The sequence below is a fragment of the Atheta coriaria genome, unplaced genomic scaffold (assembly GCF_025399875.1).
Source record: "Atheta coriaria isolate IRGN ID8LTWV9N9 unplaced genomic scaffold, Caltech_Dcor_3.1 hic_scaffold_1_pilon, whole genome shotgun sequence".
NCBI lineage: Eukaryota > Metazoa > Arthropoda > Insecta > Coleoptera > Staphylinidae > Dalotia > Dalotia coriaria.
Window position 1 is genome coordinate 5,307,906 of NW_027045443.1, and position 25,105 is coordinate 5,333,010.

The 25,105-nt window shown below is 40.6% G+C and overlaps 3 protein-coding genes and 1 long non-coding RNA gene across 8 annotated transcripts; 3 read left to right on the forward strand and 1 right to left on the reverse strand.

Moving 5' to 3' along the window:
- Positions 1 to 419: 419 nt before the first annotated feature.
- Positions 420 to 17,017, reverse strand: LOC135789296 (cytochrome b5 reductase 4). Of its 4 annotated transcripts, none has more exons than XM_065316830.1 (7): positions 16,869 to 17,017; positions 3,459 to 3,574; positions 2,881 to 3,045; positions 2,189 to 2,819; positions 1,823 to 2,132; positions 1,385 to 1,759; positions 420 to 1,255 (listed from the first exon to the last, which is right to left on the reverse strand). In XM_065316830.1, exons 2-7 carry the CDS (start codon positions 3,528 to 3,530, stop codon positions 997 to 999), a joined length of 1,812 nt encoding a protein of 603 aa, XP_065172902.1. In that variant the 5' UTR covers positions 3,531 to 3,574; positions 16,869 to 17,017; the 3' UTR covers positions 420 to 996. The 4 variants fall into 4 exon arrangements, with proteins under 4 accessions (XP_065172902.1, XP_065158828.1, XP_065166232.1 ...); XM_065302756.1 differs by having other exon boundaries at positions 16,336 to 16,986; XM_065310160.1 differs by lacking the exon at positions 16,869 to 17,017 and adding an exon at positions 6,199 to 6,382.
- On the forward strand, positions 9,004 to 10,080 carry LOC135791583 (uncharacterized). Its single transcript, XM_065302394.1, has 2 exons — positions 9,004 to 9,368; positions 9,430 to 10,080. Exons 1-2 carry the CDS (start codon positions 9,149 to 9,151, stop codon positions 9,996 to 9,998), a joined length of 789 nt encoding a protein of 262 aa, XP_065158466.1. The 5' UTR covers positions 9,004 to 9,148; the 3' UTR covers positions 9,999 to 10,080.
- On the forward strand, positions 16,057 to 25,037 carry LOC135789297 (fatty-acid amide hydrolase 2). 2 transcript variants are annotated; one of them, XM_065300190.1, is made up of 5 exons: positions 16,057 to 16,310; positions 17,811 to 17,991; positions 21,865 to 22,084; positions 22,257 to 22,389; positions 23,611 to 25,037. In XM_065300190.1, the coding sequence occupies exons 2-5, from the start codon at positions 17,869 to 17,871 to the stop codon at positions 24,653 to 24,655; spliced, it is 1,521 nt and encodes a 506-aa protein (XP_065156262.1). In that variant the 5' UTR covers positions 16,057 to 16,310; positions 17,811 to 17,868; the 3' UTR covers positions 24,656 to 25,037. The 2 variants fall into 2 exon arrangements, with proteins under 2 accessions (XP_065156262.1, XP_065155525.1); XM_065299453.1 differs by lacking the exon at positions 16,057 to 16,310 and having other exon boundaries at positions 17,391 to 17,991.
- On the forward strand, positions 22,399 to 23,088 carry LOC135792447 (uncharacterized). Its single transcript, XR_010548443.1, has 2 exons — positions 22,399 to 22,663; positions 22,779 to 23,088. It is a non-coding gene; the product is annotated as an uncharacterized lncRNA (long non-coding RNA).
- Positions 25,038 to 25,105: the final 68 nt, after the last annotated feature.

The window sequence follows — 25,105 nt, forward strand, 5'->3', positions numbered from 1 at the left end:
GCTCCATCATCGACGCACACATTTTTATTCATATACTGAATGCACTCACCGGTCCCCTTCGTATTTTTAGGCCGACTTTGCATGGCTATTTATCAAGCGTATTTATTTACGTCGGTTTTGTATCGCATAAACTTTTCACGAGCGTCAAAACAATGCAGAAATCATCCATTATAGATTTACATTCATGCATGAAACGGTGACATATGCAAATATATCAAATGGCAACTAATTGCAAAAAACATGCAGTGATTTCTTTTATTTGATATATGAAATAGTAATGTTTTCATGCAGACTGTTTTATTTGACTGTCAAATCGTTGAAGTGTTATGCTGGAAACAGTCCAAAACGTTAAATCAACATAGGCAACCATTCAAACGCGCAGGGAAAATACCAACCAAAGGGAAAATGTGCTCCGGAAATATGGAAAACGGTAATTTTAATACGATGGTTGTTACATCAGAAACCAAATACAAACAATTATTGCTTGTTTACAATCCAGATTGTCAATATATACAATAAATAAACTCGATGGTCCAACCATTGGAACGAACGCAACGATAACAATTTGCCTGCAGTAGAGTTAATTTCACTAATAGAATCGTCCGTAAACGGTGGTTCTCCGATTCCCTGAGGTGCAACTACTTGAACGGTGCAGGATATGTCACATTATTTACTTAAGTACTCGTATCAATAGCGTCGTGCACAAAATATTTCATCTCTTATAAGTAATAAATTTGTTTTAGTCTCCTTAGGCTAGCAATGTACACACTCTACTAGAAACAGTGCGGTGTTACATTCTTTGGTAGAAAACAATTCACGAACGCGATAGCCAGCGTGCAAAACGAGCAGAAGCCGTCAGTTTTTTTTTGTTTTGGTTTGTTTGAATTTGTTCAATTAGTGAATATCGCTATGGATGCGCCATCGCATCTTGCGCAGCTGGACGTATGTTTTCTGGTTAATTATTGCTGGACCCATTTTCATCATTGCGTTTCAACCTCACACTGCATTCCGTCTCCACGGACAGAAAAAGTCGGTGAAGGCGCGCTTCAGGTGCACGACGTAGGAGCGCGGAATGGGAATGCAAAGGCAAAAGATACAGAACGACACATTGGTAGCACCTTGGGAATGCCGTAGCGGGATCGTCGGCGGCGCCGCTGAGGACCGTCGGTCGTCAACACCCTTGAGAAAATTCGGAAAGTCTTGGTAATGATCCAACTTCTCCATCCACTCCACAATCTCATCCATATCTAGACCGCTAAAAAATTATATAACATTGAATATGATTTGCGCGCTAAGGTGCGTATAACGATAGTGGTTGGTGTTGAGCTGGTGGTGGTCGTTCCCAAATTTAAGAGTTGGCCGATAGTAATAATATGTACGTTACTGTTTGACGCTTATGTCGCTGACACTAATCCCCGCAGTTTCATTCTGCTGCACAGACGTCGCCGAAAAGAAGTAGGTGTTATCGATGTCTACCCCAAGATGCATCAACTGCTCAAAGCAGCCGTTGTTGAGCGATGACGGACCACAACACAGAAAGAAAATGTCTTGCACGTGCACACCGGGGAAACCTTTCTGTAGGAAAGTCCGCATCAGTTCCTCGGACATGTAACCGCTAATATTGGAATAATCTGATGGACCAGGCTGGGTTAGAACAGGAACGAAGGTGAATCGGGGATCCTCGGTGAGAATTTCGAACTTCTTATGTAGGAACTGATACTGCGACGTTTGATTGAAGTTGACTAGCATGATTAGTTGGCTGAAAACAAGCAAAATCTGTATTCCTGCATCGAAACGCATTTTGTGTTTGTAATGTACTTACACAGGTTTAAGCTTTTTCTCGAGCAGGAATTGAATTATACTAAGGAATGGAGTGATGCCTACGCCACCAGAAATGAAGAGGAAATGTTGCTTGTCCGAAATCAATTGTAGATCGAATGTTCCCATCGGCTCCGAGCCGAGAACAGTGTCACCCACTTGTTTGTTGTAGAGAAAGTTGCTCAAACGACCGTCGGAATACCGTCGAATGAGTAAAGTGACGAAGGGTGAGTTGAAGGCTTCCCTCGGATCTTGGTTGTCTGGCTTTATGAATAAATGTGGCACTGGTGTGTATTCCCTGGCATCGTTTACATCTGAAAGCCGCGCGATTGAATTAAATAACGTCAAAATGCAGGAATAATCGTCTTACCGTTATATAACATAATATGATATCCTAATGGTGTGTTGCATAAGCTCATGTCGGTTTTCTGAAGCGACATCATGAATGTGCTCTTATTGATCATGACGTGCTCTTTGATAATATACTTTCTTTTCCATTCCTGCGGAATGATTTTACGTTTGCTCTGTTCCAGCGTCCCGCACGTAGGCCATGTCTTTTTCACTTCTTTTTCGAAGCCCACCTCAATCTTCCCGGTCTCGTAGAAGACCTTGAACCGCGGTGGCCATCTGAGGTTCTCCTGCGGAGAGTACTTGAACGTGAACACCGACTCCACAAAGGTGATCACAAACGTCCACTTGTTCTCGAAAGGCCGGCGAATGTCGAAGTATGGATTTGAATAAGCACCCGTGTAGAAATATAGGACTAGAATGTCGTGTTTCTGAATCCAGTCGAAGCGCACCTGTCGGTCATCGTTGACGGCTATGTTATAAGTTCGCATCACAGGAATTATCGGTATCTTAGGCGGTTCCGGCGTGTCGGAGAGTTTCGGTGACTCGAAACGCACGTTGCCTGTCTCTGTAATGCTCGATACAGAGCCGGCGCCCAAGCGTCCCACGTAACACTTTGTCAGCATTTTGTCATAATTCACCCAGGGATGCACCTGAAGGAAAACAAACATAAATTGTTATTGTGTTTAAATGAAGTTTTAGAGAAAAACTCACTTCGTCGAAGAGTGCTGTAGCGTCCGGAAGTCCAACACCACGCATGAGTTCTTCGACTCCCCCTGGGTGAAAGGCGAGGTATTCTGTGACGTTGTAGACGTTTCCTCTGATTGCTATCCACGCATCCTCGCGCTTGTTGTGCTGTATCATTTCATCAGGGGACACCTGCAATATAAGACTTTGTAAATAAGAGAACCACTAGGGAGGCACGTGTACTTTAGTGCGATAGTTATCGTTGTCATCGTGATCATCATTAGTAAGTGAAGTCATTTTTCTTTCCGTCTTCATATCAAATTCACCAAAGTATACTACATGAATATGGAATGAGAGAATTTACACGAAAAATTTTGATGCTTTACAGCGAACAATTGCCGAAAATTATGACATATTAAACGTAGACAATTTACATGACGGATCAAATACTCGGAAAGTTTTCAACGATCCTGACGTGCTAGACGATAACGTTAGCGAATGAAGGATTTACATGCGTTCGGTTTTAACAACTATTAACCCATCGGAAAGCCGAGAACAAGTTCCCTACGGCGACGTTTACGAGCCGCAGAATAAAGTGTACTTACGGTAATTTTCCCGGCGAGCGCACCGACGCCGGTGAGATCCTTTCCGGAATTGCCCAGCCGGATCCAGTCCATTAACGAGTGCCCCGGCGCCAGGCTGCATTTGTTCCGTGGATTTCCTGTCGGCAAGAGAGGCATTCATTACTCTCCAAAGCGTTAAATATTTGCGCGCCGTAAATCAACGCAATCTTGGATCACATGAGCAACGTCAACAAGATCGCATGACTCATGACGCCCGGACGTGCATTATTGCCGAAGTTGTGACATATTCATGTCCGGCGATGTGTGCATGAATGCAATCTACCAGACAATTAGCGTCACCTGGCCGCCAGAGGAGGACTCCGGCTGAAATTGCAAACTAACAGGATAAGCCAATTAACAAAGTGCACCGTGCGCTGATAGACTATTTCCATTTGCGAATTGGCCGACTCTCCAACGCATGCTGCGATTGACGTGCGCGGTTTATCCTCTCAGCTCAACAATCCCAGCCACTCAAGTGCGTTCTCATTACTCCATTTTGTAATCTTTTATAGTAGACCACAGTTTTTTTTTTTTTGGTTTAGTTTAGTAAATTATGGAATGCCGCACGCGTTCTACAATCGATATTTGGCCTAGTGTATTAAGGACCACGAAAGCGCAGCTCCCAACTTGCGAGTGTAATGTGTAAATGCCGTTTTTCAACGTTGTATAAAATAATGTTGGTACTATATGCGGAGGTCTAGGTCTATTGCGAGTGTGTGTGTGTCGGCTGTCATCCCTTTCAACGTGCCCGCGTCCTTTCCACCTTTCTACTTTCCCAGCTTTCCGCGTTCTATTCCTGTACGGCATGTAACGGACCAAGAACTTCGAATACCGAATGGTTCGCGTAATCCACTCGCGGACAACTGAGGCGCATACAATCAATTGTAAAGTGTATCCAGGCAGGTTGCAAATGTGCGTTTGATACGCAAACAACGATTGCTAATCCAACAGTTGAGTGAAGGCACTCACATTGCGTGACCGTTTTTTTTCCAGGCACACCTGGTATACAAGCATGCGATAACGCGTTTAGCTCAAAGGATGGTCCTGCGTTTACGTACGCACATCCTTTCGAGGACCCGCCGACCGTTACCCTTGTTGCCGATAATTAATTTCGCTTACATTTTCGTTCACTGGCATTTTTTTCTCCTGCTAGACAGGCGCGGGTGTGTTGGCTGTTTTCTTTTTCACTTGCGTAATGAAATCGCGGACTGTGTAATGAAAATGTGCCACGCCGCGATTTTAATGAATACGCAAATTGAAAGACCACATTAAACAAGTCACCGTGTCGTTTTTAACGAAAAATCAACATGTTGAATACTTTAAATAAACTTGCAAATATATAATTAACAAGTATAATAATATATTTCGGTTACAATTACTAAAAGCCATCACATCACTGAAAATGTGACACTTTACATTACACGTGTGTAATAATTATTAGATTATAGTATGGCGGAAGATAATCCATAAACATAAACATTAAATTAATTTCATATACGCTTCGCACCTTCCGAGATGAAGTACGTCTTGAAGCATGAAATTATGCGAGGCGGCCATAACGTAATCATCGTCACTTCGAAATTCCCTTTTTAACGATCTACAAGTACATGAAGTTTTTTTTGCCTTGCTTAACACGCATCATACATTGCGTCCGGGGATAAGCCCCTATCTCGCAAGTATAAACAGCAAATTGAGGAAATTTCGCTAACAATTTAATAGGATTCGCACGTTTACATTAATATTAATAGCACGTTAATGAAGTTTCGATACGTCAACGCGATGATGCTATGCGAGGCAGACACGCGTGCGAAATTCGTGTGCGAGCGTGCTCAAAGGACCGAAAGAATATTAATTTACTATAGCGTATTATTATGTCCAATCTATATCGGCGAGGAAATGAATGCATTCAACTAGGAACTGAATAAATTGTTTATTTTACAATCAGATCGCTATCGCGGCAATGATTTTAATATGACTCGGGGTGATTTCACTTATTCCCAAATGGGAATTTGCATGAATAAAAGCCATGCCAGTTGATAAAGCCATTTTTTTTGTGGAAAATGTGAAAGTTCAACAAACAGTATCCACTGAAAACATGAACTATAGAATACTACTGTGGTTTGTGACATATTACAAACTCGACTGTCTGATTACACCGCGCACAAAGCGCGAAACAAAACTCGTGGGAAAGTATATCAGCCATGTGTAAATGTAACAAATGCATTGTCCCAGCACTCGCAGGTGTACAGTTTGTTTGCATGTTCAGTGACACGAATAAGATTTCGTAAGATTTCCACCTTGCAGGTTCTCAACGTTGGACTTATTAATCAGAATTATATTTAACGACCAAACGAATGCACTCGACGCGCGTGACGGTGTTACACGATTGTCAATAAAATTTAATGCCCCGCTCACACAGCGTACGTGAGTACGCACGGCGCCGAAAGCAAAGCTCTGACGCCACATCCGGGCCGGAATCTAATGAAGGCACAACGGCAAATGCAGGCGAACTTCGTGTGCCAGCTAAAGTTGGCGATGCAATTCACATCGCATTTCAATTTCCGTCGTGGATTCTCTCGCATCGCCGCATGGACTTTACAACATAACAAAATATTTCCAGTGTGCGCGTATAATCCGGTAATGCAATTGCATTCAAATCATTTTTCACAAACGTTTTTCACGTTGTGTGTGCGCAGTTGGAGTTATTACTATTATTGGTAACCTGATATTTCGGTTTCGTCCTGAGGATCATCCGCGTCCGGCGCTGGGTCCTCGGCGGTCTCGTTTTCCGGTTTGACCGTCGCTTTCTTCTTCCAGCAGCAAAAGCACGGCATCTTTCAAAACACATTTAAAGTTTTCCGGACGCCCGCCGAAGTTATCCACTCATATCACCCAACTTAAGTCAACCAAAGTAACTCTCACATCCGGTGAAGTATCAGCATTTTTTTCTGTCGACGCGTCGCGTCTTTATCCGCACGTCGAAGTTTGCAACATATTTATTAACGATGCGGCGCGTTGTTTTTATTTCTTTTTTTTTTCGCGACGAAAATGCCGACGCGGACGGACGCCAGCGATGCTCCAGTTTCGGAGCGCGCCAGATGACTGACTGCGTGAGGCGGGCGCGCCGCCGGCGTCGCGACGCGAGTTGCCGGTGCAGCTGAAACGCGAGTTGCGAAGGACGCGCCGCCGTCACACTCACACGTAAGACAATGACGTGCATGTGAGCACACCCCCACGTGCCAACTACAAAGCGCGTCTTCTCGCGTTTCTTCGCGCGTTTTCTTTACCCGCCTGCGAGCTGTCGGTACCATTAAGGAAGCAAACATTTTTTTTGACGATGCCCACGCATACGTGTGTCGGCAACTACTCAAAGATGTACGCCGAGAATGTTGGAATGCGTCACGATTGGGGAAAGTAAATAAAATAAAATAAAAATTTGATCTTATGTGATTTACACATTTCTTCCATCAATAAAGGAAATTTTTTCTTTTATGTGATTAACTGTAGAGGTAATTGTGTTCCAATGTTAATTCGTGTGTCAATATTGGGTGTTTTCTCATCGTTAAGCGACACTTCATGTTTGTGAACAACAAAAAAATAATTGGCCTAGAAAAACATAAACGAAGGTAAAATGAAATACAGATCACAATCGGGGCATGGAATAGTACATTCGATACAGTGGCGTAGCAAATTCGGAATTTAAAAAAATCGGCTTAAAATATCCAAATCCTTGGAAAAAGAGTGGAAAATAATTAATAACATTCATTACAATATTATCAATCATGCATGATATATTACTATTCAAAAGTTTCAATAATTGTTGATTGCATGCATTATTTAATTTGACATCATGACAATTTAAACGTTTCTAAAAATATTTTTCTATAAATCAATTTTGTTTTGTTATTAAAGTAAAAGGCCTCACTTGCGAAATAAATCGAAATAATACTTCAAAATTCACTTCCCATGAAAGTGCTTCCTATTATATTCAGGGAAAAATGCTCCATCGGTATAAAAATAGTTTAAATAAAGCAGGAAATACTGAGCAATAATAAATAATTGAATTTCGTGCAAATACGTTGGCTTAAAATCATGCATTCATCCGTTTCCAATTAGCGGTTGTTTTACGTGGAACCAGAGCCATTATTAGTTATTAATTTATTAATTAATATTCCAGCGTTGTATTGAGCGTTGTTGTTGTTGTTGCTGCTTGTATTTATCGTCATCAGGCAATTTTCATTCGCTTAATTGCACGCCTGTTATGTCATCGCACAACAAATAAATTTAATGGTTCAATTTTCATGCATGATCATAAATAAAGCGCACCTCAGACACTCTAAAAGATTAAACTTGAAAAGAATTTCAGCGCCGACTGCAAATCAAATTTAAATTACAAATTCCCGGCGACTAGTGGGCATTAGGTATTCATAAAGTGCAATCGAAATTTAAAATTAATTAATTCCATGTCTCTTCGCCGTTCGTTCTTCTTTCTTGCGATCCTCTTGATTTTCTTGCAATCTTCGGCGTGTGAATAAATTAATTTCTTGTTGATTTTAATATCATCGTTGGAAAATATCATTTATCATCAGTGCTCAACATAAAAAATTATTGGGTTGTTCGGGATGAGGCAGGATACAGTGAATTTGTAAACTGCGAAGTCATTTACAGCAAATTACAGAAGCGCCGAATTAATCATTCCGGCCGCAATTCAGCAAACTTAATGATTCGTAACTTGCGGCGGAAGCGCCTCCACCACCCTCTGCGGGCGTAAATTTTTAACGCCCGCAGATATTTCGGCGAGCAGTTGTGTCTCAATCCGCGGGCATATTTCGTGCAATCGGATCGCGCACCCAGTCCGGACGCAAACCAATTTAAATCACATTAAACATTAATCGCGTTTAATCACGAGTAAGATTAGGCGACGGCATCGTGCGCCCTCGACGCGTAAGTGCGCTCGCCTCGTATATCAATTCTAATACGATTACCCCCGACGTTCATTATCCTGGACGCGTTTTGCGGCCGTGCGCCTTGTCTCACGTCCTGTTGATTGTGTGCCGCGTTACAACATCGGAGCGTTAATTGAATAGTGCGGAACACGATCGTAAATGTGAGCACTATTTTTGTTTCTTCACGAAGATCTTCGATTCATGTGCCAAGTTAATATAAAAATGAGTTTTCTTTTCTTGATAATAATCGGCAAAACGTAGATATCATAAAAAAAATAGCAAAACTTTAATAATACCAATAAATGTGACTGCAAGTTTGTTTGTGACACTTTCACGCAAAAACCACTGAATTAATTTCGATAAATCTTGATACAGAAACATTATTGACTAAGGAAAAGCTAATAAACTAATTTTTGTCGCAAAATAAAAATCCAAATGGTGTGAAAGTTCATTATTAGCATTTCTCATTTATTTAAATTAAAATTCAAAACTTTTTTGACGAATTTAGCTCATAATATGTCCAAGAAACAAGAAAATAATTACTGAGGCTACGGTTTATTAAAATTGAAGTAACAGCCTGTCATTTAATACAAAAATATATATTTATTTCACGACAAATGTCAATTTTAAAGACCGTAGAATAATTACAAATTATTTTTGTTTAAATTAGGTCGCATATTCCAAAAAATATTTTTTTACGCAGAATTGCGCCACCCCCGCAACAAGATGAACACGTTGGAAGCGCACATGCTTTTAGCTAAAAAATACCTGACAGATAATTACGAACTCAATTTCACTTCGAAGTGGCAATTGATGGAGATCAGCTTGGGATTGCTGATTATCATACTCTTGCTCTTTTTGATGGTAGATGCTGGCCAGTATCGAAAAGCTGTTCGAAATTATGCGTGCCCCAACTCAGTCCAATACAAGACATCAAAGCATGAAGGTAAGAACAAAATTCAACCTTCTTCAAAGTAGACGTCCGTTGAATCTTGCTATATTTTCAGGCAAGTTCGAAACCAATTCAAATTTTAGCATTGGGTATCAAGAATACCAAGAGCGACGAAAACTGCGTCCTCGCACTCTGTCCAAACTGAGCTGGACAACTGAAGAACGCAACAAGTTCGTCGACGTCATCAATGGTAGACTGAAGCTATTGAAAGGTAGCCCGGAGCGCGAGAAATACGTTGATCAACTGCTGGCACTTACACCGTCGCAATTTGTACGACTGGATAGAGAGGAGCAAAAGCGCAAGGCCGCCTGTGCGCTCTCATTGACAACACTTTATCTAAACGTTAAGGAGAAGCGGTTTAGTGATGCGGAGTTGCTGAAACAGATCGAAGCCGCCAAGGAGGATTGTCAGTGTTCCATATACGCGCATGAAATCATGAATTATTGTAAAGCGGAAAATATTACGGATAGTCTCATTGACTTACTACAGGAATTCATTGATAACACCGGCCCGGATAACCCGCCACCTCTGAATGGGGAATTGACGTCCCTATTGTATGACGCTGGTGATCTCAGTACACACCCACCGATTGAATCCGAAATAGATTTGGATTTTAGAATTTGAGTTAAAAATTAGAAGAATTAAAAATCAAAAATTGTCCGGAATACTCGCAAATTTCACAAAAATACAAATTTTTTATGTTAAACTTTTCTCCTTTAATTTTTTTTCTCCTTCGCCTGTAGTTAGCTAAATATTGTCATGGAAATTAAAAGAAACTTCTGTACGACTGGCACAGAATCTCTAAAAAAAACTGCAAAAGAGAGAAGCCTGTCGCAGCAATATAAAAGTCTGTTTTGCATGCTGAATGAATTGCTAAATTCAAAGACAGCGGGTCCAGCGCACATTTTCGGCCCGCAATCGATCGCGGCACTCGACAGGCGCCTCCACCATCGACGCCATGAACACACATTATTATCGAAATAGCGTCGCACGCCTCTCGTCGCTCGCGCAATTAATCAAACGCTCGTTCGTACGTGCGAAAGATGTAATTGATTAAAATCGATTACAATTAACCTGACGAGCGGGCGAAGGACGCACAATCCGGCCGTTATTTATGCCGGCATGATTTGGCAGCTGAAGCGCGCGGAATTTTTCCCTTGCAGCGGGAGAAAAGTCAACAGAGAAATCAGGCGCGCCGGAAACCGGGCGGGAAATTAAATATAAGAGCGAGAATATTCTGGAGTCTCGAACATATGTGCAAAGACAAATATTTAATGGAAGCAGCGCCAAGATGATATTCGTATTTCTTGGCCTGTCATAAGGTTAGGAGGCTGGCGAGTTATGAAGATGAAGCAGGTCGCAAATAAAGCCATTGCTTTCAATTTGTTTGCAAGTCTATATAACAAATAAAAAAAACACACAATGCCGTAAACGGTGGAATAACAGAAGGTTTTTAATTTCGCTTCGCTCCGATCCTAAATAGAGTCGAAGTCGAAAAAAACCAGCAGCTAAAACCAACAAAAGCTCAAGCTGGATTTTTTTTTTCGTCGCTTTAACAACAGGAAATTTCCTGCTTCCATTTTTGTGTGGTGTTGCCTTATTCTTGCGGGATTCAAAATCGCTGAAACGTATACCGGGATTACGGCTCCAGCGATCGGCAAGCGTTTTAAGATATAAAACGAGTAGCGAAGCTGTAAAAACGGAAAACCTCGCTGAATCTGTAAAAAAGTTGAAGTTTTTCACAGAACGTGAAAATACAAAATCGAACCACTCTCTGCGAGCTGCGCTGGAGCATCCCAACCCGAAGCGAATTAAACGTCGGAAACTCCTGCAGGCAGCCGAGACAAGAAATAACATTGTTAAGCGAGCACCGCCGTAAAAAGTGCGATGTCGACGGCATGGTGGTAACGACAGACCTGACTCGTGTGTGTCGATACCTTCAGTTTCACTTAATCACCGCGCATCTCGTGCTGAAAAACACCGCCGACGCCGTTAAAGTGAAATTGCATTTTTCTGCAAATTCTATTCATGCCGCCATAAATGTAATACGGCGCTGTAAAAAGTGCTAACTGCGAAAAGATTGGATTGGACACAACCTAACCGTTATGTTAGCCGCATTGGAAAAATCTCACGCCCGAGGATGTGCAGACCTCGGATGAAGACCCACGCGCTGCTGTATTTTTGACTTGCAGATTTCACCGCACGCGCAAATTGCTTCGATACTCAATTGTAAAATGCAAATAGCAAACGCGCGCAAAAAAGGATCTAGGGGATTATCTTGATTGATTGGGACAAAAAAAAACGAAGATGAACACCGAGCGAGCTGAAAAAACGGGCAAAAAATCGCGACGAAACGCAACCGAAAGTCGAGCGCGCAAAAAGCATCAAATTGACCCAATTAAACTTTGCTTTAATGAGAGATCGACAATGAAGCAAGCTGGGAGGAGATGCGTTTTAGTGTCTCGTTGAGGGGTTTTTTCTTCTTCATACTGAAACAAAACTGCAGCGAGGATGAATGTTCAATTACAGATGATGGAATTTTAATTTCAGGCTAATAACTTAAATTCCTCAATGCTTTGATTTCGCGCAGCGAAAGACAGAAACGCGTCCGAAGGCATTTCTCAAGAATTTCAACAATTTTGTATATTTGTGTCAGAGTCGCGTCCCAGTTGCAAAGAAATCATTATAAAAATCACTCTGAATTCCAATTTCACACAATTCAGACGACGTCGCCCCATACACGAAATTCACCTTTTCAAATCATGAAAACAGGATGCGAAATTGTCAATACCGTCGCACTACATATTTTCCATTTTCCTATTTCCACGTATCTCAGCCAATGATTTTATTCCCTGTCATAATATAAGCCGCGCTATTCGCTATTTTCTATTTACGTGAAAATATAAAAATTTGAAACTCGTAAAAATGATATTAAACACGTAAAACGTAATTAAAACTATAAAATAGAAAAGTGAATATTCACCAACACAAAAAAAGAGGAAAATCTACGCAGATAAAAAATACTTTTGCATTCAGTTCTGGTTTAGCCAACTATATTCGTGCCAGTAATGGATGCAACACGATGCTTTGTAATTTGCACGTGCCCTAATTAAATTTTCCGGCTGCGCTGTGTCACGAGCGAAAGTTCCGAAGTTTGCGCAGCATTGCTAAACTCCAGCGTACTAAGGAAAACTATACAAGCAGGACAACCAGTGATAATGATACATTGTATTCGTGGAAAATCAAGAAATCAAGTGAAAGATCCTGAAAGCTTATTCTTGTAATCATGATTCAAGACATTCCAGACTAAATGTACAAATGAAATGTTAAGTGGGTTGTCTGCTTGTCAGCAACGATCGCAATTTTCAGGCGGAAGTCGGCGCGAAGAAAAACCACAAAGATAAACGCTATAAATTCCGTAAGTGGCTTAAAATAACAGTGGCGAGCACAAACTTTCCGAACTAAAATCGTAGATGTGCGCGCAATAAAAACACAAGTTTCCAGTTTCCAGCGCTCTGTGAACATTCTTTGAAGGTTTGCTTTATCTTGGCGTGGGTCGAGTTTGCTTTCATATTTCGGCGAGGATGTTGAGCCCGAAAAGAAAGTTTCACTTTGTTTCAGTGTGGGCGACGCGCCGAAAAATGGCAAAGCCTTTTATTTATTCATTTTTCGAGCGACGGGCGGGCCGGGTCCCGAGGCAGCGTCAGCGTCGCATCGACGACGCAAATATTTTACGCCGGCGACGAGGGCGAAGTAAATGCCAAACCGACCGACGTGTTCGATGAAGGATGCTCGACGCGAAAATAATCAAAAAGAAAGTCCTCCCGCGCGCGGATGTAATAAAGTGGAGGGTCGGAGATGTTATCAGAGGAGGATTTCTATAAAAGCGCGCATTAAAAGCGTCCCGGAAGACGCTTAAGCTGGCGCTGTGGCGTGCGTTTGCGATCGAATTCATCGAGGCGCCAGCGAGAAGCGACCCCGAGTCCAATTGGAATCGGCGCACAGACGAAAGTTTGCAGGACGACGGCGAAGACGTGCCGAGACTTATTACGAATTCCATTTATTACAGCACATGGCACAGGGCTGGAGCACTTGCCAGTAGTGCTGAACCAAGTTTATCGCATGAAAATTGCATAATTTTCAGTTTTTATTTGGCTACTAACCAAACGACGACGATTCTGCAACTTTTTGCAACAAAATTTTTCATTAGCTAATACTATTTACGAGCGCTGTACCAACCAAATAAAGTAATTGATAATGTCAATATTGCGATGATTAATCCTGTCACAAATACCAAACTAATTCATCAAAATACCAAAAATAAAACCTATTAAGATAACAGCGCAAATTATGAAACTAAACCCGGAAAATACGAAATCTAAGGATGAAAATGAAAAATTCGATTGAAATTTAACATTTGATTTTTATTTTACGAATCCACTCGTCCTTATTTCCGCAAAATTTGAAATTTACCCCGAATCGATATAAATATTAAATCCAGTAATAAATATTAACGGTAGTGCCACTCACACCTAGTCAAAAGCAACTATTCAGCTAGCCGACCATCTCTACTGTTTACCCACTATGACGTAAATAAAAATATCGCTTAATTTATATGTTTACACAGGAGATAATTGGCAATAAAATTGCCTCACATGGAAACTCGATATGCGCCACTAAAATTATAGGAAACTAGAAGAACAAAAAACGACGCCGAGCACACACAATGCCCGGCCCGGCAACAACGCAACCCACACGCGGTCAGCCATTAACTTGATTGCATTAAACGACGATGTGCGCAAATTTACATGCGGCCGCCACGATATTATGACAAATATCACCGAGTAGAGGAGAGCAAATATTGACGGAAGGTGAAACAGCCGAAGGCCTCCAGCCACACGAGCTCATCGAATAATCATCGTGTGCCGAGCACATAACTATCAGAAAACTTGTTACTGAAACTAGTATTTCTCCAAGCCAATTCATTATTAAAGACGAATTTCAATCAAATATCAACAAGAGAAAAAACCTGCGATAATTTCATGTTTACCAATGTACGACAACAGTAATGAAATAAAAAAATCCCTATCAATATCAGATGCCATATAAATGTATTCATGATGAATACTCAATTCTTGAGAAAGTAAATACAAGCGGGGTATTAATTTTTCCATAAATATTATGAAACGCTATGGAAATGCGTGCTGGCAGCAAAATCAATAAGCATTGGTACAATTTCATATCTGATGGTTTTCGCATGGATGCTCACATTTCGTGCACAGTATAATCAAGCTTTTCAATGCGCGTATTTTTCTTTCTGCTTTCATTGCGTACACATATTCATGATGAAATGATTTTTGCATGTTTATACAGGCAATCGATGTGAGAACCAATGTACGCATGTTAATTTCAAATGCGCGCATGCGCAATACGTTATTACTACTCCCACCAATGTATTATTCAAATGCACGCATGCGCAACGCTGGAAATTTGATTTGAATTAATATTAAGTAGTGAAGGTCTAAATTAAATTAACTTAGGAGCTGTGCAAAGGGTCGAATTCGATTAAGAGACCAACGGATGCCAGATACCGATCAAATTTCCTCAGTTTCATGGCGCATTCGGAGTATGACTAACGTAAAGCAAAGCTTTCGGGGCACTATGTGGACATAGTCGCGGATCCGCGACCCTTTTGTGTATAATTAAGCATTAATTATGTTACGCAATACTGGCGCTTTCATTCGCCGGGCGCGTAACGTTGTTAGCGCAACGTGTCCCATACGCGTTCGCACATAATGGCGCTAACTAACGCGTGCTCAAAGAGAACGCGCCGCCGCCGCCGCCGCCGCCGACAAAATGAGACAATGGCGCGCGCGCGCGTTTTTTATCGCCCGCGCGCCTGGGCACCCGAGACAATTAAATTACGTGGCGAGCAGCGAGCAGCGATATACACGCGCGACACAAAGTGCACGTTGAGCGATGGCGGCGGCGGCGGCACCGGCGACGCACAAAAAGGCTAATTGCCTCTTGATGGACGCTGGTTGCAGCGTCAGAGTGCAATTCGATTACGGCACGAAAGCCATAACGAGGTGGCACACAAAAGAGGAATTCTAAACAAATTGATGTTTAAACAATTCTATTAATCATCAATCGATGCGGAGGCAGGAATTCAATTAAAGCATTTCATTACTTTTAATACAATTTTTTTCTTCTTTTTTTTTTTTCTTTCACTTTTCATCACGTTATTTTTAGCTGTCGATAAAATATCATATTTTGAGCAGGCAATAATAATACACGTATCAATCTACTCGCTGTGTTAAATTTAGCTCACACCACAACTACTATAATTTATTGCAAACAAAACTAACCCAGTTATCGTTACGAGTTGTTGAATGTTGGTAAAGTTTGGTCGCTGAAGGCGCTGCACGAGCAACAAGACATTACGAAACTTGTCAAACTTATGCAAATATTTCACCGCATAGCCTGATTATTCCGCGCGCTGGGAAAGCGTACTTTCCTCTGTAATCAAACACTGAGCTGGTGGCTGCAGCCCAGCGCTTGAATAATGCCCAAAAATCCGCATTCCGGTCGCCCTCTTTAGTCGACTAGTAGACGAACGTCAAGTCTCAAGTAGAAATCGGTAGACTACTACTCGTAGCGCGATAGCGCTCAGCTGAACAGCAAATACAAATGCGTTTAAAAATACACACGACAACAAGATTTATCGATTTTGAATGATACCGAAGGAGATTTGAGTTGTCAAATTAGATCAACGTTTTATCTCGATGCGTAGTGTAGTTTCAGCAAGTGTGGGACAGCAATTGTTAACAGCCGATTTCGACGATTGAAGATTATCGGATAGCGTGAGTAGCGGTCATCAGCATTTGACGGTTGGACACAATTTTGATCGTTTTTGATCAAAACAAACAGCGCGAGGTGAGCTTTGATTACATAACATTACCTGTTGCTGACCCGCTGCCTCCCTTCCCATTGGTATTGACTGCCGCCACGCTGGCGGCGAGCTTCCCCACGTCGCGCAGCACGGGTGTAACAATCGACGGCGGCAGCAGCCGGCCGACGTCACCGCCGGGATTATTACTGCTGCCACCGCCGCCGCCGCCGACATTGAGCAGTTTTCCAACGCTGAGCTTCACCTTGTTCTTCCCCACACTGTTCGGCTCGGACATGATCAGACGTCGATCAGCACCCCGCTGGAGCTAGGCACATTTATTGCTTAATGGTTATTCTCGGACGACGCGGACGCGAGCGCGTACGCGGACACATAACCTACACCGCCATGTTTAATTGCGGCGCGGGATCAGCTGGAGGCGGCGGGACTCGTCTACTCTTGCGTGTGTATCGCGTTGCGCACACTGCGACTGCACAGTCTCTGGAACAGCGTCACAGTTGTACGTTGTACGTTGGAATGCGTGTGCGTAACTATGGGTAACAGACGCAGCACGTACGTACGCAGCAACGAATACGAATACTCACTCTCTCATAGGTAGAACATATTGAATGTGTTGTGTGGACTCAGATGTTTTCGAAGGCCGCGCGCATGTGCTGACGGCTGGGTCCCATCACGAAAAAGCCGCATGGTTGGATTGTAGCGCTGCAAACATAATGACCTCATTATTTGAATCGTCGTCGTTGAGTGGTATCGCGAGGCGCACGCGTCAACCAAACACAATTTCAAAGCGATATATGCGCATATTATCTGAATTCTGCCGTGAAACATTCAAAATTTTGCGCGTTTTGCATTGTTTACCAATCGAAAAACAAACGTTTTGAATCAGTAATTCCGCAGTAGAATCGTCCAAATAATAACAAACACGCATTCAAGTATTTATGAGTCGTGAATGTAATGCAAAACAAGTCATACACGCACTCGCTCACTTATTTCACTAACACCAGCTTGGATCTCTACTGTTATGTTGATTCGTTCATTCATTTCACTCGCGCGCCTAGTCGCCCGTCGAACACCTCAACCGCGAGTAACGAGTAAACTTGATTCACTGCGTTCAGTCTCATCGCGGCTGTCGTGCGTCGCGCCTCGCCCGCGCTTTCGAAACCAGCCAGCCAGAAATTCCAACCGGTGTTCAAGTAGTGTCAATGTCATCCAGGCTTCTTCATCAGGCGCACAAATTCGAAACAATTTCACACGCGAGTTCAACCCTTGTACATCTCAGTGTTTGAGTACACTCAGAGCCCTCTATCGCTGTCACACGTAGTTATTATCCTGATGCCGGCAGGATAATACTAGGACAATTCAGTAACCTCAACTTGGTGATCGCGTCCCCGGTTGAATTGCCGAATTTCAAAACCAAACGAACTTTTTTTTCGATTTATTTTGGTTTTAATCATTGTGGTTTTTATTATTATTCTGATTATTGTTATTGATTAATAATAAAGTGAAGTCATTCTCATGATGAATAGTAAACTACCACTGCGTGTGCTTGGGAAAGTCGTCTGGTTCCTGTTCGGTTTGATCGAAATGGGTACACGATTCCTCTTCAAATGGATTTACCGCTCGAAGGGCGCTGCGATGCCGCCGATCAAGAATCTGGTCCTGCTGGAGTCGGCGACGTCGATCGCGAAGAAAATCCGCACGAGGAAGGTGAGTGCACGAGGCGTCTAGGCCATCGAACCGTTAGGTCATTGGGATCAATTTCAAATATATTGGGATATTTCAAAAATGCAAACGCGCCGCGCCGCGCTTGCCCACAATACCACCGCGCGCGCCTTTCATGTTTAATTTCTACTGATTTATATTCTAAGCCAGCCGGTTAAACATTTATTTTCGGTCGATTGTCCAACAATAGGTTAATATAGACGATTTCCTGCATCGTAAATAACAACTGCATGACTTCATTCAGACGCCGATTGAAACCCAAACATGTATTGAAAAGTTTTTATTGCTATGAAACAGCGCCTGAAGTTTGAAGAAAAAAAAACGCGACTTTACAGTTGACTGTTAAACCGGCTCGGAATTAGCGCAAAGTAAATAACAAACAGCACGCACACGCACGCATACCTTACGTAATAAACGTAATAAACGATAAGTGTTGCAAATATTTGAATCGCCGTCGAAGTGGACACTGAAAAGTACAAAAGCGCTAAAATAAACGGTGAGCAACAGCGGCGAGTTAACGACTTCACGTGCGGCGTCCGAACGCAACACGTTTTTTTTTTTATCAACGGCCTGTCAATCGCCGCCGAACGCGCAAATGTTGCTGGCATGCATAATGATAATGAAAATGTAATATTTTCTCACAGCTCCGACTATCGAGGTCATAAATTATTGCGTTAGATAATGGTACGCTTTAATTCGGTTTGAAATTTAATTTTAATGCATGAGCTCCACAATTATTTCGAATTTTCTAATTTGATATTATTGTTTCATGCATGATTTATGGATAAAAATATTACTTGTTTGGAGGTAATCAATTAAACTGTATGAAGGTTGGAAAAAGGCATTTTCCTGCCACGATTGTGATCTATATTTCAGTTCACCTTCGCGTCTGTTTTCCTCGTTCAATTATTTTATTTGTTGTCCTGTCCGCGGCTGGCCGTGGTTCTATTTGTTTAATGTGGTTATAGTTAATGTATCCGAACTGGTGCACACACAGAAAGTGCTAGAATAGAAGAAACGTTGCTTAATGATGACAGAACGGCAAATATTGACAGGGGAATTGAAATTGGAATTCGATTACTATCAATGCACACATATATTACCACTTTTAATCAACAATTCTAAAAATACAGGCTAATTACGTTCGAGAATAAGTTGGCAAACATAAATTACATTTTTCTTGGTAGAAAAACACTTCAAATGAAAAATATTGTTTGCACTATATATTTTCGAATGTGGTTTGTTGAGTGGTTGTCTAATAAATAATTTAAAGCTGAAACTATTAGTTTAGCGAAGTAAAGCTGAAATTGATCCAACAAAACCTTCAGAAATGTCCAATACTATGTATTTTCGCATAAAAGTATTGAAATATTGAAATTGCTAAGTGCGCCTAGCCAAAATCAATAATTTGTTATCATATGTCACAATTTACTGTCTGCATGCACCGATAGTCGTGATAATCCAATGTGTGGTTATCATTCAAAGGCAATTGTTTTCTTTTTATTGGCGAATTGTTACCTTCCGCGCGTGTTTTCATACATTTTGCATAATGCATAATAACAAACACGAGTGTGTTTGCCACGCAAACCAAAAACAAGTAAAATACTGCCAACAACCGGAAGTTGAAAAGTGAAAAAGTAGTAAATAGCGAGCATACTTCGCTGAAAACCTAATTAAACTTTTTTACTATGCATGCGATGTTCATGTCCAGGATACTCGGATATTGTATACTGCGAGATCAGATCTTCCTCGTAGGTTTAAAAAAAAGTTGTTTAATTAATTAATTAATTACTTTTTGTGGCTTCGGCGGATAAAGCGCCAATAAGATTCTCAGTTTTATTTTAAAGAAATGGGAAATGCACTCTAGTCATCTTGGTTTGTTTATTTTACACCTTTCATGTTATATTTTTGCAATAAAACAACAAAATTTCCAGTTTTAATGAATAAACTATAACATTGTAAAGTTTCATCAAAACTAATTCAGTAATTTTTGCATGAAACAATCAAGCAAACTCACATTCTCGTTTATAATATAACTTAGCATGTACAAAGTTAAAACTCACTATTATATTACTAAAATGATGTAAAAGTTATTTTTAATTAAATATTATAGAGATAACGAGGTAAATTTGCTGAAAAGTTAAACTATGTACTTGATTAATCTATTCTTTGGAGTGACAAAAAAATTGTTTTATGTGCGATGAAGTCATAGTCATAATATTTATTGAATACGCGAATGCATTCCAGCTGCAAAAATTTGTATACAAAGCGCGGCATTGAATAAACACTAAATTAAGTAAAACCGGAATCTAGGATGAGAAAATTACTCTCGGAGTGCAAAAATAATGCTTGTAGTTCAACAAGATATTTTCACTCACATAATATTCTATTAGAACGTTTGAACATTTTCATGAGATAAAAATTAAAGAACTTTGCAATTTAACACGAGATATGTGATCAAGAAACCTCAAAATATGTCAAAATTAATATTTTTGTGGCATAGTTTTGTCCAATTTCCAATTGTAAAAAAATCTTTACATAACTATAATTTACTAATAATATAACACATAATATCCACAATATAATAAATTCTACACTCTGTATGTATGTTCATGTGAAAGAGTCTGTTTAAACTCAGTGCGTTTTGATACAGAAATTCACGCCGTGGCGTCGGCGTCGATGCGCTGCTTTGTAATACCGATGCCAATGCATTTATTCATAATTATAGATCGGGATGGTGAAAAACATGAAAAGCGCGTCCCGCCTCGACACGCATGACTCACGTCGCGTAACAGATTCGTCGAACGAGCAGTAAAACGGCAGCGCACGTTAAAAATAACAATTATTACATTTAAACATTTATAAGCCACAACCTACACGCACACATGCAGTGTTCTAGCGCTGGCTATCTTGAAGTTTACGTTGGTTACGTTGATTAGCGAACGTTACGAGCAATTTCGTAAATTAATTAATTAAAAATAATCGGAAGTATGGAAAAGTTTTACGGATAAGCACGCTTAACGTCGTGATAAGTTATCGGCAATCATCTGCTTTTTGTGGGCAAAATGAGGCGGAAACAATGGCGGTTCAGACACAATGGAGTTTGGATTTTGAATTGGTGGCCAATCTGATTGATAAATCGTCTGCCATTTTTTAACATCACGTCGAGCGCACTTAACGAAATATTAATTTTGCGAAAATCCAATTTCGTCAGTTACAGTTATTAATGAATTACAGAAAACTATAATCGTGCAAATAATAATCAGAATTATATTTTAAACTGACGAGTTCCAATAAATTATTGATTTGATAATTTCACAGAAAGTTATAAATAATTTCATGAATATTGTGATAAAAATATGTATTCATTAAATTTTTTTGCATATTTTGATGCAAAATGTAATAATAAATAGAAATCAAAAGAAATACTTGATTCAAGTTGATTGCTTTTCGAGTAATTCACAAATAACTACAATTATCGCTGCTGTACGCGAAATTGTTATCTTGGAATGCATAAATTCAGGAAATTTTTAATGATTATAAAAGTAGCCAACACATTAATTTAATAATTGATTCGTTGCCTAACAACCATTTTGTGCATAGCAAAATCTTGACTGTTTTGATACGTGTTGAAAAAAGTTTACAAGCGCGTTAATTGCGCATCTAATTACGAATTGAAAGCAATAAACGTTGAATTTACAAGTCACAACAGCGCTAATATAAAGAAATGAAGACATGATTGCATTTTAATGGCCGACGAGGGCGTAATTGAACAATGCGCGCTAATTGCGCACAATAAAACATTTTTCGTTGGACTTGTTGGGTGTGTAACTGAACTCTTGCTTTCCAACTTTGCAGCTGACTAGTGTGGAGGTGATGAAGGCGTTTGTCGCGCGGATAGAGGCCGTGAACCCGACGCTCAATTGCGTGGTGTCGGACCGATTCGAGGACGCCATGAAGGAGGCGGCTGCCGCCGATGAGCTCATACGCGCCGCCACCATGGACGAGGAGACCCTCGCGAAGGAGAAACCATTCCTAGGGGTGCCATTCACTACCAAGGACTGTATCGCAGTCAAAGGTAAACTTACTAGTAATATACAATAATATTACTCAAGTAATTAAATGTCTACTGTCTCAAGGTCAAGTGCGCAATGTTGACGCCGAAACTAGTTTATTATTCACTAATCGTGAAACACGCCGCGGTCTCATGCACGATGTGAATTCCTAACGATCCAAATGATATGTTACAGGCATGATGCAGTCTTCCGGACTGTACAAGCGCAGGCATGTCATCGCTGAAGAGGATGCCGATACAATCGGCTTGCTGCGAAAGGCTGGAGCCATTCCAATTGGACTCACGAATATTTCGGAGCTGTGCATGTGGTAAGTATCATTATATGAGCCGTTTATTTTGAAAGTGACCTAACTCCGTTTTTTAAATTTTTGCCGGTTACCATGGTTACATGTACAACTTCATGTTATTTATCAGTGACGCACTTCAGATTGCTTATATTCAGAGAAAATACGGTACATTCTTTACACATAAGTTTTCCGAATTAATTGAATAACTGAGCCGTGCAGTTTGAAAGTGGCCTAACTCCATTTATAGTTACATCAAGATATTTACTATTGATAATGTCGGAAAGCAGCGATGAAGGTAATTTCAATTAATTAGTATTTACAAGTTCACCTTATTTTTGGGACAATTGCGTTGGTTAATTAACCTGTACGATTAATTATTATAAAACTTAAAATTTAATATTAAATTATAGAAATTATTGCACCCATGAGGAAGAACAGAAGGAGACCACTTAGTTCATATAGTGAAGAAGAAATAGTAATTAATAATTAAAAAAAAGCGAATAACAAAAAGAATTATAGAACAATATTCCTCGTCAGAGGATGAAGATTCAAATAACAATGCAGAAAAGAGTGATGCACCATATATCTAAAAAGTGCGAAAGATTAAACAGAATTCAGGAAAAAAGATCTGGCAGTCAAACCGGAAGTATTGTTCAAGAAAAAAATTTCGAAAACAAAGATTGTGGTTGTCGGAATGCGTGCACAAAAAATTATAATGAAGAAGAAAGAAAGAATATTTTTGAGAAGTTTTGGGGTTTGGCAGACTTTAACAAACAAAATGTATTACTTCACGAAGTTGTCTGTGAAACGAAAACGTTTTGTTTTTCAATTTGAAACATCTTAAATTATGTTGAATGGACTTGGGCATCCTCAAATTTTATAATGAATCGGGCTGTTAATTTTGAAAGTGGCCCAACTCCATTCTTGATAAGGAAACGCACGTTATTTACTTAATAATTGCCACTATTTTAACAGGAACTTTAAATTTAACATCCTTAGATACGCTTAAGCAGTATGACTCCTTAGTATCTTTTACCTAAATTTTTAAATTCATTGAAACGCAAAACTTTCAATATCTCGATTTGAAGATAAATGGAGTTAGGCCACTTTCAAAATAAGCGGCTCATATATGCAATGAGTGCACATCTAGGTCGTATTTCTATGTGGAAATAGTGTCTTCAAGCTTTCTTGTTAATTGTTAACTGCTGTCGCAGATGCTCACTGTCAATGTTTACATTACAGGTGGGAAAGCAATAACACGGTTCATGGCAGAACGAGAAATCCATACGATAGTAACCATATCGTAGGAGGATCCTCGGGAGGTGAGGGCTGTGCACAGGCTGCAAGTGCTTCCGCCTTTGGAATCGGTTCGGATATCGGCGGGTCCATTCGAATGCCGGCTTTCTTCAACGGCGTTTTTGGTCATAAACCTTCGAAATTCGTCGTTTCCAACAAGGGACAGTATCCGCGTCCTGTGACTAAGGAACAGGATAGTTTCCTGGGTATTGGTCCGCTTTGTAGACGTGCTGATGACCTTCTACCTTTGCTCCGAATTATTGCCGGTACCAATGAGAAGTTGCTCCGATTGGATGAACCTGTCGATATTAAAAAAATCCGATTCTTCTATCAGGACAGTGACACCGGATCACTATTAGTATCCCCTGTCAGTAAAGAGATCCGGGTGCTTTTTGAGAAGATTGCTCTTCACTTGGACAAAGCGCACAAGATCAAAGCGGAACGCATACAAGAGAAGAAATTCCGAAAAAGTTTCCAAATGTGGTTGTACAATATGAAGACGCCATCGATGATGTTCCAACAGCAGTTGGCTAACCTGCGTGGATCCATCAATATCCCATGGGAGTTTCTGAAGTGGTGCGTAGGGTATTCCGAGCATACCTTCATTGCCTTGACCACGGCGCTAGCGGAAAAGATTGGACCTGGCTATGGTAGTTCAGTCTATGAGAAATTCGTAGAGGAAAGAGATGTGTTCCGAAGGGAGATGATGGAGCTTCTCGGAGATGATGGTGTGTTGCTGTACCCGACGCACCCGACCGCCGCACCACATCACAATGAACCACTCTTCAAACCGTTCAACTTTTCCTACACGGGAATTGTCAATGTTCTCACGCTGCCAGCGACGCATGTCCCGATGGGTCTTGACTCCCAGGGACTACCAATTGGTATTCAGGTGATCGCAAACGATAAATGCGATCGGCTCAGTATAGCAGTCGCCAGGGAATTGGAGAAAGCCTTCGGGGGCTGGACGCCGCCGCCGATCGACGCATAATTTAGTAAATAAATTTAGAACTAAAGTATTTTTTATACACAAGACGCAGAAATGTAAAACAGAAATGTTTTGATGGATGTTGCGTGGTTTAAATTTTATATACAAAACTCTATTTTAAGGAAATTGGGGCCATTTTTTGTGCAAATTGGAGGAGTGATAGGTACGGTCGGACCAAATGGACATTCAAAATGTCTTAAATGTTCTAAATGTTTAATATATATGTATATATAAGCGTATACCAAATAGTGCCAAACATTGGAATCAAATTCGGTTGTATACACGCCCTGTTTTCATTATGTTTTCAATGTCTAACATTCACAACAATTTGTATACGTATGTGCACAAAACCTCAAAGAAACAATAAATAACTGTTAAATCAAAATTCCTAATAAATGGAAACAATTTCTGTGATGCAATCATTAAAAAAACCTCAAAATTAAATTTTTGCTT

What these genes read in the sequence shown, in the direction of transcription:
- LOC135791583 (XM_065302394.1), top strand. Translation starts at nt 9,149, where the DNA reads ATGAACACGTTGGAAGCGCACATGCTTTTAGCTAAAAAATACCTGACA. An exon ending in CAAGACATCAAAGCATGAAG is followed by an intron (nt 9,369 to 9,429) that starts GTAAGAACAAAA and finishes CTATATTTTCAG; the next exon opens with GCAAGTTCGAAACCAATTCA.
- LOC135789296 (XM_065302756.1), bottom strand. Translation starts at nt 16,561, where the DNA reads ATGTCCGAGCCGAACAGTGTGGGGAAGAACAAGGTGAAGCTCAGCGTT. An exon ending in AGGCAGCGGGTCAGCAACAG is followed by an intron (nt 3,575 to 16,335) that starts GTAATGTTATGT and finishes TCTTGCCGACAG; the next exon opens with GAAATCCACGGAACAAATGC. An exon ending in TCATATTATGTTATATAACG is followed by an intron (nt 2,133 to 2,188) that starts GTAAGACGATTA and finishes CGCGGCTTTCAG; the next exon opens with ATGTAAACGATGCCAGGGAA.
- LOC135789297 (XM_065299453.1), top strand. Translation starts at nt 17,800, where the DNA reads ATGATGAATAGTAAACTACCACTGCGTGTGCTTGGGAAAGTCGTCTGG. An exon ending in GGACTGTATCGCAGTCAAAG is followed by an intron (nt 22,085 to 22,256) that starts GTAAACTTACTA and finishes GATATGTTACAG; the next exon opens with GCATGATGCAGTCTTCCGGA. An exon ending in ATTTCGGAGCTGTGCATGTG is followed by an intron (nt 22,390 to 23,610) that starts GTAAGTATCATT and finishes TTTACATTACAG; the next exon opens with GTGGGAAAGCAATAACACGG.